The sequence below is a fragment of the Fonticula alba genome (assembly GCF_000388065.1).
Source record: "Fonticula alba strain ATCC 38817 unplaced genomic scaffold supercont2.4, whole genome shotgun sequence".
Lineage (NCBI taxonomy): Eukaryota > Rotosphaerida > Fonticulaceae > Fonticula > Fonticula alba.
This window is the reverse complement of record NW_009242974.1, coordinates 1567606-1577471: the sequence shown is the minus strand read 5'-3', so window position 1 is coordinate 1577471 and position 9866 is coordinate 1567606. Positions and strand designations below refer to the sequence as shown.

Below are 9866 nucleotides of genomic sequence, written 5' to 3'. Positions count from 1 at the left end.
GCCCCTCCCCGGCCCGTTCACCGGCACGCCAGAGGGTGGCGGCCGGCACCCTCCGAGGCGCCTCGGGCGGGTCCCCCTGCGGCCGGATGGCAGCCTGCGGGAGGGGCCCTTTTTTCTCCGGCTTCATTCCGAGCGCTCTGCAGCCCTTCGGGGGGTGTGGCTCACCGCGCCCCGCCGCCCTCGCCCCCCCCGGGTGCAGCGGGTGCGCTGCGGTCCCTCGCCGCCAGCCATCGGACTGCTGCACTTGGCCCATTCCGGTCACCCTCTCCGCGGCCCCTCCGCCGTGGCGACCTCGGCCGCCCGCACGCCGAGGGGCCCGCGCCCGGGTCCCAGCCGCTTCTCTCCCCCCCCCCCCCCCCCGCCCGCCTCCCGCCGCCGCGGCCTGCCCCCCACCGGAGAGGGCGAGCGAGATGACGGAGCAGCCAACGGATCGCGCGGTCCATCAATCACACATCACGCGACGAGTCGATCAATGTCTGGCACGAGACGTGGTACGTGATCTTCCGCGAGAACACGCGCCCACTCTGGTTGTTCCAAGTGAGCACCACCCGCCCGAGGAAGACGTCCTGATCGGCAAACCACACCGGCGACACCGGGGCCGGGATGCCGGCACCGCGCGACGCCGAGGTAACCAGCGCCGCCGGCGGGCCAACCAGCAGCAATTGCGACAGATCTAGGTCGTAGCTGCCGGAGATTGTCCCATCCGAGGTGGCGATGCGGCTTTCCCGGCTGAGACTCATCGGCGGCAGGGATTGCCGGGTCAAAGCCACCGGCAGTGTCAACGGGCAGGGGGCCAACGGGTGCGGTCCAACCGGGCAGCTGGGCGTGGTGCCAGGGACAGGGGTGGTGGTGGTGGTGGTGGTGGTGGTAGTGGCCGCCGTGGCGCCGGGACCCGAGCCCGAGCTCGAGCCCGAGCCACTGCCCCCCTCGGAGGTGGAGTGCGGCGGCAGATCGCCTGCATGATATACACCCCCGGTGCTGGGCATGGTGGGCGCAGTGGTGGTCATGTTGGCGGTGGCCACCGGCCGGGCCAGGTCCCCGGCCGTGAAGAATCCCTGGCGTCCGTGGGCCACCAGCTCCGAGGCATGGCGCAGGAGCGCCTCCGGGACCGGGACACCAGCAGGAACCTCAAACACACTGGCCGGAGAGGATGCCCCGCCCGAGACCGGGCTCGTGGCCGGACCGGTGGTGGTGGTGGTGGTGGCGCCAGTGCCCGCGGCACTCGGCGGCCCGGCGGCCATTGTGCCGGCTGCAGCAGCGGCCGTGGCCACATCGCCCCGATGGGCGCCTTCGATCCCGGCATCGGGCAGCGACACCGGCACACCGGCCATATGTAGCCCGGTTCGAGTTAGGCCCAGGGGCAAGTGCACCGACTGGGTCACGGTGGCCGAGGCATCCGCCATGTCCCCGACCCCCGAAGCATCTGGCGAAGGGGGTCCCGAGGCACGGCCATCCGACCCGGCGATGGTCGCCCGACCGGACACGCACGCCCGCGGCAGGAAGTCCACCGAAAAGGCGATGTCCCCATCGGAGCGGAATTCCCAGGCCACTCGGTGCCGGCGCAGGTGCCACCGGCTGCCGAAGCCCTCCGGCCCGAGGAGCCCCGGCAAGCTGAGAACCACCGGCAGAGACACGGAGCATTGGTCTCGCCGGCCGATGACCAGGGCGCCGGAGAAGTACTGCCGCGGGGGGAGGGACAAAGGCCCTGGCCGGGTACGAGCCAGCACCGAGCGTGGCACCGTTCGATAGGCCACTGCTGCCGAGGCAGGCTGCTGCTGCTGCTGCTGCTGCTGCTGCTGGGGCACGGCCGGAGGCTCGGCCGAGCCCGGGCCCATGCATGGCCGCTCGCCGAAGAACCGCACCACGCTGGCCGAGAAGCTGACGCTCTTTTCCGTCAGCCGCGCATGCGAATTGTCCCACACAAGGACCACCTGCCCGAGCATGGTCCCCGAGGCCGGGGAGCTGGCATTGTGCAGATCGATCGGCAAATCCACCTGCCCGGAGATCGGCACACCAACCGAGGGGCATGTCTGCCAGGGGACCACCAATTGCCAGTGCCCCGGGACCATGGGAACCGTGGTGCCGGACATGGCCGACGGAATGGCATCCGCCGCCAAGGCCCCAGGCGCCCGGAGGCGCTGCAAGTCGCCGGATTGTCGGAGAACTGACCCAGCCAGCCAGGTTCCCGGGTCGCCGGAATGCCACCCCCCGGCTATGGTGGCCGCCGCGCCATCCGGCGAGGACACCTCTGACAGGTCGGAGGCCAGCGGCATGGACAGATCCGACACCAGGCGCAGCGAGGAGGAGGACGAATGCCCCGGCGGAGGGAGAACCCCGGGACACTCATCACCACTGGCCGGCGTTTCCGACCCGGAGCCATCTTCCTCGGCCGGGGTGGTGGCCGCCGAAAGGGACGATTGCTGCGAATCCGCATCGGCCCCATTACGCCGAGACCGCCGGCCCAGGCGCAAGCTCGAGGCCAGGCTGCTGGAGCTGCTGGCCAGGCTGGAAGAAGAGGAAGAGGCCGATGTGCTAGCCGAGCTGGACCGGTGGTGGGACGATTGCAACAGGCGCCGGGTCAGCGATCGAGACTTGGAAATGGTGCCGCCGCTCGTGCTGAGGGTCGTCGGGGGCCCGGCCGACAAGTCTGCCAGGAGCCCCGGCTCGGCTCCGGCCGTGGCCGGCGACAAGTACGAAGGAGTGGTCGGCCGGAGGGCCGCCGGCAACGTGGGCCACAGGGCCGCCGGCAGGAGCTGCTCGATGCGCTGCAAATTCAAGAAGGCCGCATGCAAGGGCGGGCAGCGTGATGACCAGTCAAAGGGCCCGGTTGTCAGGAAGGTGGATTCGGCCGTGGCCAAGCGCGAGCGGGCGGCAATCAACTCCGACAGGTGGGCACACGTCCGGCAATGTGCCCGGTCCTGGGCCGGGGTCGTGGCCATGGACCCGACCCCCGGGGCCAGCGGCAAGCTCGACAGGGGGGGCGAGAATTCCAAGCAGCTATCACACTGGACCGGCAAGACCCCCCGATCGAAGATGCTGCTGGTGGTGGAAGCCGGCACGAAGTACACGGCGAATTGGATTTCATGACTCGACGCCGAGCCCTGGGTGAAGTTGAAGCGCAGCTGGAAGCGCGGATTCGACTCGGGATAGGGGCTGGTCGCCGGGGGGGTGGTCATGGTGGTCGGCCGGGCGGCCTCGCCGCCGGCACCGGCGCCGGCCCCAGTACCGGCGCCTGCCTCGCTGGTCATCAGGCACCGGGCCGCCTCGAGGGCCGGTCGTGCGGCCAGCAGGACATCCCCTGACCCGGGTGGCAGGTCGGCCGGGGGGGTGCCATCGCGTGCCGGGGTCCAGTCCAGCAGGAGCTGCACACTGGACGCATGGTCCAGGGGAAGCTGCGCCGCCGAGGCACAGCCGCCAGGGGCCGGGAGGTCCAGCGTCACCGGCAGAACCGCCTGGAAAGCCGACCCATTGCGAATGGTCACCTTGGAAATGTCATCCGAGCTGAGGGCCTCGGAAAAGTCGATGGAGCTACATGCCTCCATGCCGGACCCGAGGGCCGGGGCCGGCGGCGAGCTCACCGCCACCCCGGATGGACCCGGGGACCGGCCTCGCGAAGGGGATCGCCCACGGGTCCGGTCTTCCGGAGCACGCAGCAGCCCCCCGGCCGGACGATCGCCGCCGGAAAGCAGCGCATCGCCCCCGAGCCCCGGGACACCGGGCCCACCGCCCGGGGCCATGCCCAGCAATCGGCGTGTCGGCTCGGCCGACATGTCCGACGAAAACTTCGACACCTCGATCGGCTTCGGCGACTTGATGACCGAACCATCATGCGCGCGGGAGCTCTCGGCCACGGCCAGCTGGTCCAGCTGCCCGGCCAAGCGCGAGGTCATCGGCCGCAGCCGGCGCGCCTGCAAGGCCGTCATCTCCAACTGTCGGATCCAGGAGTTGGACACCCGGGCCACCAGTGACGAGTCCACGCGGCCGACGGCCGGGGCCACGGGCGCCGTGCTGGTGCCGGCGCCAGCGCCAGACCCACCGGCGCCCGTGCTCAAGGACCCGGACGGCGACGCGGCCGACACCCCGGCCGACGGCGTGATGGTCCCGCTGGCCGTGACTCCGGAGCCCGGCACCGAGATGGGGCTCGAACTGGAGAGCCCCCCGGCCGTAGTAGTAGTAGTAGTAGTAGTGGTGGTGGTGGTGGTAGCGGTGGAGGAGGATGCCACCAGCTCGCCCACATGCTTCGGCAGGTCGGACGCATGCAACGACAAGAGCGACAATTGGGCCGGGTCCTGCACCGGGTTGACGATGGCCACAAAGAAGAGACGTGTCACTTGGGCCGCCAGGGCGTGGCGCCGGCTTGCGTCGCATGCCTGGCCGTCCGACACGTCGGGTCCCGCCACGCCGGACCCCTGAACGGTGGATCCGGCCTGCATAGATCCGCCACTCGAGTTGGACGGCATGCCGGCGGAGCCGGAGCCAATGGCCACCGACCCCACCGAGGGCGATGCCTGGCCCAAGACGGCCGGGCTCGCGCCGCCCAGAGCCGGCGAGGGGGTGGCAGCCCCGGTCGACCCGACGGCCGGCGTGGCCGAGCTTGACGTGGCGCCAGCCGCGCCGGCCGAGGTGCCACCCCCACCGGCAGACGAGGATGCCGAGCCGGCTGCCCCGGCGGCCGAGCCTGCCTCCGATGCATGGTCATCCGCTGGCAGGGACACCGCCGCCAGGGTGGCCGGCGAGGGAGACCGCGCAATGAACGCCGAAAGGGGCACATTCAGCAGCATTTGGCTGTCCTTGCCGAAGTAGGCCCCGGCCGAGAACCCATCCGGCAGGATGGACATTTGCGCGGCGATGTAACTCCCGGGGGTGGCCGCCGGCCCGGCTGCCGAGGTGGCATGCGCGGAGCCGGCCGCCGGGGCGGCGGCCACACCGCCGCCACCCCCAGCAGCCGGGGCCGCGGCGGTGGCGGCCGCGGTGGTGGCGACCGTCGCCCCCGGCCGGACCCCGGCAATCGGCTGGCACACATCCAGCAGGAAGGCCTCGCGTTTGGGCAGGCGCCATTCGCCTTTGTAGCTGTAGCTCCGCACGGCCATGGTCCGGTGGGAGCTGAAAACCGACAGATGGTCCATGGCATCGGCCGATCCGTCAGCCGGCCCCTCGCGCGGGGACAGCGGCCCGGGCGACGACCCCCCCGGCGGAGACCCGGCTCCCGAGGGCGACGTGCCCTTCAAACTGAGCAGAGCCAGCGTGTTGATGGACTGCAGGCCGGGCTGGACCACCCGCCGGGCCGAGGGCATGGTCAAGGTGCGGAACACCACATCCGGCGGCTCGGCCACATCCACATAGGCCACCATGAGCGGTGGATGGAAGAGCAGCTTTCGGACCTTGCCGGAGGCGGCGCCCTCGCCGGAAGAGCCGGACGTTGGCAGCAGCCCCGAGTCAAAGGGATCGCTCACCAGCGGCAGGGAAAAGGCCGCCTCGCAGGCCAGGGCCGTGCGCAGCAGCGTGTCCGACAGCTGGCGAATGGTGGTCTTGTCGACAATGCGCCACGGCCGCCGGAGGATATATGGCGACATGAGGGCCCGCCGTACCAGGGCCGCGTGCGCTGCCGGGGTCATGACCAGCGACCGAGCAGAGGCGGCCTCGGTGTCCGCCGAACGGGCGGGGCTGCCTGTCGCAGCGCCGCTGGCGGTGGCATCGCCCCCGACCGAGGACCCGGTCAGCTGCTGATGCAATTGGCGGAAATCGTCATACGACTGGCTGGTGGACATGGTCCCGGTCCCGGCAGAGGGGGGCCCAGCACCGGGCACCGTCAGGAATTCCCCATGCCCGCCGAAGGGCGCCGCCGGGGAGGAAAGCCGGCTATGAGTGGCGGCCGGCGCCGAGCCCGGCGCTTCCAAGGGCGAGGGAGGCCCACTCAGGTCGGCCAGGTGGTCCAGAGAAATGGAGCTGCTGATGGACGCGGAGATCGGCCGGCCAGACCGCAGGAGCCCGACATCGGCCGGCGACCGGGAACGCCCACGTCCATCCCCATCGCCCTGTGTGTCGCCGTCTTCACGAAGGCCGGCCGGCGTGGCGGCCGCCGACCGCGACAGGACCGGCAGGCCGGTGCCCGAGTGCGAGAGTGTCGGAAGCAAAACGGACACCTCCTCGATCGGCAGCAGCAGGGGCCCGCTCTGGATGGAGGGCGAGGGATAAAGGACCCTATGCGCCGGCAGGAGAAAGGGAAGGAAACCAAAAGGGGGCCGGTGGAGGATGGGGTTAGACCAAGCACCTGGGAATAGGCCGAAAGGGGGGATGGGAGCAAGGAAGCACGCACAGGGGGGAACCAAGCCGCTCGAAGAGGGTTTTCAGGCGCTCCACGCGCGCGAGATTCGGGTGAAGCAGCGCGCGCGTCTCACCCTCTGTGTGCGGTGCAGGTGGAGAGAGAGAGAGAGAGAGAGAGGGGGGGGGAGGGAGAAAGGGAGAGGGACGCATGTCAGCCAGGAGGGCAAAAGGGAAAGGGCAAAGTAGATGCCTGGAGGGCGAGCCCAGATTGCCCCCCTGTCACGAACCGAGTTGCGATACCCAGGTGAACTCGGCCACGTCTGGGTGACCAGGAACCGGGCTGATGAAGAAGGAGCACAGGTACACCAGTGGCCGGCGAGTGGTCTGGGCGTGCTTCAGGGCCTGGGTGACTGACGAGGCCGACGAGGAGAGCAACCCCCCGGAGGTGGATCCCGCCTGGCCCATGACCGAAGCCACCACCGAGGATGCCGACGAGGCGATGTCTTCGGCAAAGTGCGTGGCCGCCGACGCCAGGCTGGACGAATCGCGCGTGAGGCTGGCACCCGAGTCACCGGTGATGAAGCCACCGGGCCCGGGTTCGCCATCCTCGGCCATGCCGCCGGCCAAGCCACCGGAAGGGGCCTCGGCCGCGGTCCCCTGGCTCGGGGCAAAGGTGACCGAGCGCATGGTAGAGAAGAAGGACCCACTGGCCGGGTCCGTGCCATGGACCTCGAGCACCTGCCAGACATTCAGCGGCTGCTCTTGGTCTTGCTGCTGCTGCTGCTGCTGCTGCTGCTCGGACGGCGGGGTGTCTGTGCCGGTCCCGGCACCGGTCCCGGCGCTCGAGCCCAGTGTCCCGGTGGCCGGTGTCAGGGGCGAGAGCATGGCCCCGGCCGAATGGGACTTGGACTCGGACTTGGCCTCGGAGCCGGACGAGCCGGAAGACGAGTTGCCAGCCCCGCCGGCCGTGCGCCGGCGAATGGACCCAAAGTGCAACTCCCGCAGGCTCACCCGCTCCACGCCCAGGTCTTCCACGCGCCGGAGGAAGCCGGCCGCGGCGTCCGAAAGCCCGGCCCCGGGGAGGACCGTGCGCAAGACCGGCGCCTGGCGGAAGGAGGCCTCCAGGCTGGCGATGTGCATGGAGTCATTCTGCCGGAGAACACGCTCCATGGCCGCCGGAGAGCAGGCCACTCGCGCCCGAATCCGATAGAGACTGGGCTCGCCGGGTTTCTGGGGCTTGCGCTTCTCGAAGACCGCCGCGCCATGCTTCTCGCTGATGCTGGTCCAGGCAATGGCAGCTGTGCGGGCGGCCGCCGACGGTGCGGGGCCCTGGCCGAGGGTGGCCGCGGCGCCGGACCCGGCCGCCACGGGCCCGGGCCCTGTCGAGCCGCTGACACCGGTCCCCCCATGGATGGAGGGCGATCCGGTGGTCGAGGAGGCCGCACTGGATGACCCGGTGTCGGCGGGATGAGACGACCCTCCGGGGCTCGGCATGCCAGCAGTGGCCGGACCCCCGGCAGAGGGGCCGCCACCGGCCATGGTCCCGGCCCCGAGGGGCGTCGCCTCGCCATCATCACCGGCCAGGGCCCGAAGCCGCAGAGATCCCAGGCTGGTGGAGCTCGAGGGCGAGTGAAGCACCTCCAGGGTGGCATAAGCCAGGGAGGAAACCAAATCCGCCAACACCGAAAAGTCGGCCCCGGTCAGGGGAGCCGGCGCGGCCGGCATGGCAGCCAGTTGGAAGCCCAGGGGGAAGCGAATGCGGAGCTGGGTTTCACGCGCATGCGGGTCCGAGCGGAACCGCCGGCCCGGAAGCGGATGGTGCATGCGCGCGTCGGCCCGGCCCCCGGCGCCGGCCGCCCCCGAAAGGCCCCCGGACAGGCCGCCATGCCCGGCACTGCCACCGGCACTGCCCTGTCCCAGCAGGTACCCGGACAGGGGATTGAGCAGGGCCTCGGCCACCAAAGCCGGCAGGTCGCACTCGCACAGGGGATGCTTCGAGGGGAAGGATACCAGGGGAAGGTCCACCGGCCGGCGCTGGGGCAGGGCCAGCAGCTCGCGCAGGATGGATGCCAGTTTCTTGGCCAGGAAGCGGTCCACCTGCGACCGGAAGAGGATCAAATTCGAGGACACTTGCAAATCGAGAACCGGCGGCCGGACAAAGGCAATGTCCATTTCGGACAGGTTCTCCGGGTGCGGCAGGCGCAGCCGGAGGATGCCCTCCAGCCGGCGCAGGGACACCGACACCGGGGCCGTGAGACTCACCCCGCCGACCGACGCCTCGACCACCAGGGTCCCGCCGATGCTGGACGCCTGGCCGCCAACGGGCCCGCCGGCATAGCACAGAGCCAGGTCCACCTCCACCGGGACAACCTGGTGGTTGTGCTTGGCCGAGGGGCTGTACGGAAGGATGCGCGCCCAGAGGACCGTCGGCGGTGTGTCACCGAGGAAGAGGTGTGACAGTTCGACCGATTTCTGGCCCAGGGCACATGCCCCGCCGGGGCGGGGACCGAGATGTGAGTGGCCGGCGGGAGGGGGCCGAGGAAAAAAGAAAAAAGAAGAAGGGAGCCATCCGCGGCCATGGGGCCCGGCGGAGGGAGGCAAAGGGGGGGGGGCAAAAGCAAGCCGGCGCGATCCACGGCAAGGGGCGGACGTACAATGATCGACTGGTTCACCAGCTTCGGCAGGACCTTCTCCTCGAACTTGCGGCGAATCTTGTTCTTCAGCAGCGGCGACGTGCGCATGGAGAAGAACAACCGCGCCAGGGCCACATTCAGCCAGCGGCATGGCTCGGCCCCCTTCGGCAGCGGGGCGCCCGGGTGCAGGGCAAAGTCGGCCTCCGTGTAATCGTACCCGCCGGGGGCCGGGAGCATGGCGATGATGGACTCCCGGGCCCCGGTTGGCCATTCGGTCAGGCGCTGCGAGCGAACCTGTCGGCGCATGAGCTCCCGCGGGTCGCCCAGCGGGGCGATCTCATCGAGATCCACATAGTCGGCGAACATGTCGTCAAGTGCTTCGGCCGGGCCGCCGGCCGGCCGGCCAAGCAGGCTCCGTGCACCGGGACCCGGTCCATCCTCGATGTCCGAGTCGACGTCCAGGTTGCCCAGGTCCGCCTGGGCCCCGGCCGCCTGGTCGGCCTCCGGGTCCAGTGCCAGATCCAGCAAGTAAGGGCTGCCGTCGGCCGCGGCGGCCAACGCCTCGGGCGAAGTTGCCGCACGGGCCAGGAGCCGTGCTCGACGTGACTCAACCACCGCCCGCCGGCGCCGGCGCTCCGCACGCAGATGGCGTCGGTTCTCCTTCTCCGAGTAGGACCGCTGCACCAGCAAGGCCAGGCCGGCCGGCAAGGCAGCGAGGCCGATCAGCAGTCCAAAAAGAAACGCCAGGATGGCCATGGCTGGTGGTGGGGGACGCGCGTGTGCGTGTGTGCGTGTGTGCGTGTGTGCGTGTGTGCGTGTGCCTGTGTGCGTGTGTGCGTGAGCGTGTTGGCAAGGGAGAGGGGAGACCCAGGCAGTGGTACCGACGGCGACGACGGCGACTGCTTCCCTGGGGGCCCGGGAAGTGGGGTGGAGGCTGGAGGAGAGAAGGATTTAAATGAGTGGAGGGGG

The 9866-nt window shown here is 70.4% G+C and overlaps 1 protein-coding gene across 1 annotated transcript; it reads right to left on the bottom strand.

Moving 5' to 3' along the window:
* Window positions 1-347: 347 nt before the first annotated feature.
* H696_02882 (hypothetical protein) lies at window positions 348-9653 on the bottom strand (the record flags this gene model as incomplete). The annotated part of the gene is made up of 4 exons (XM_009496777.1): window positions 348-6201; window positions 6317-6401; window positions 6552-8736; window positions 8919-9653. The coding sequence occupies 4 exons, from the start codon at window positions 9651-9653 to the stop codon at window positions 447-449; spliced, it is 8760 nt and encodes a 2919-aa protein (XP_009495052.1). The 3' UTR covers window positions 348-446.
* Window positions 9654-9866: the final 213 nt, after the last annotated feature.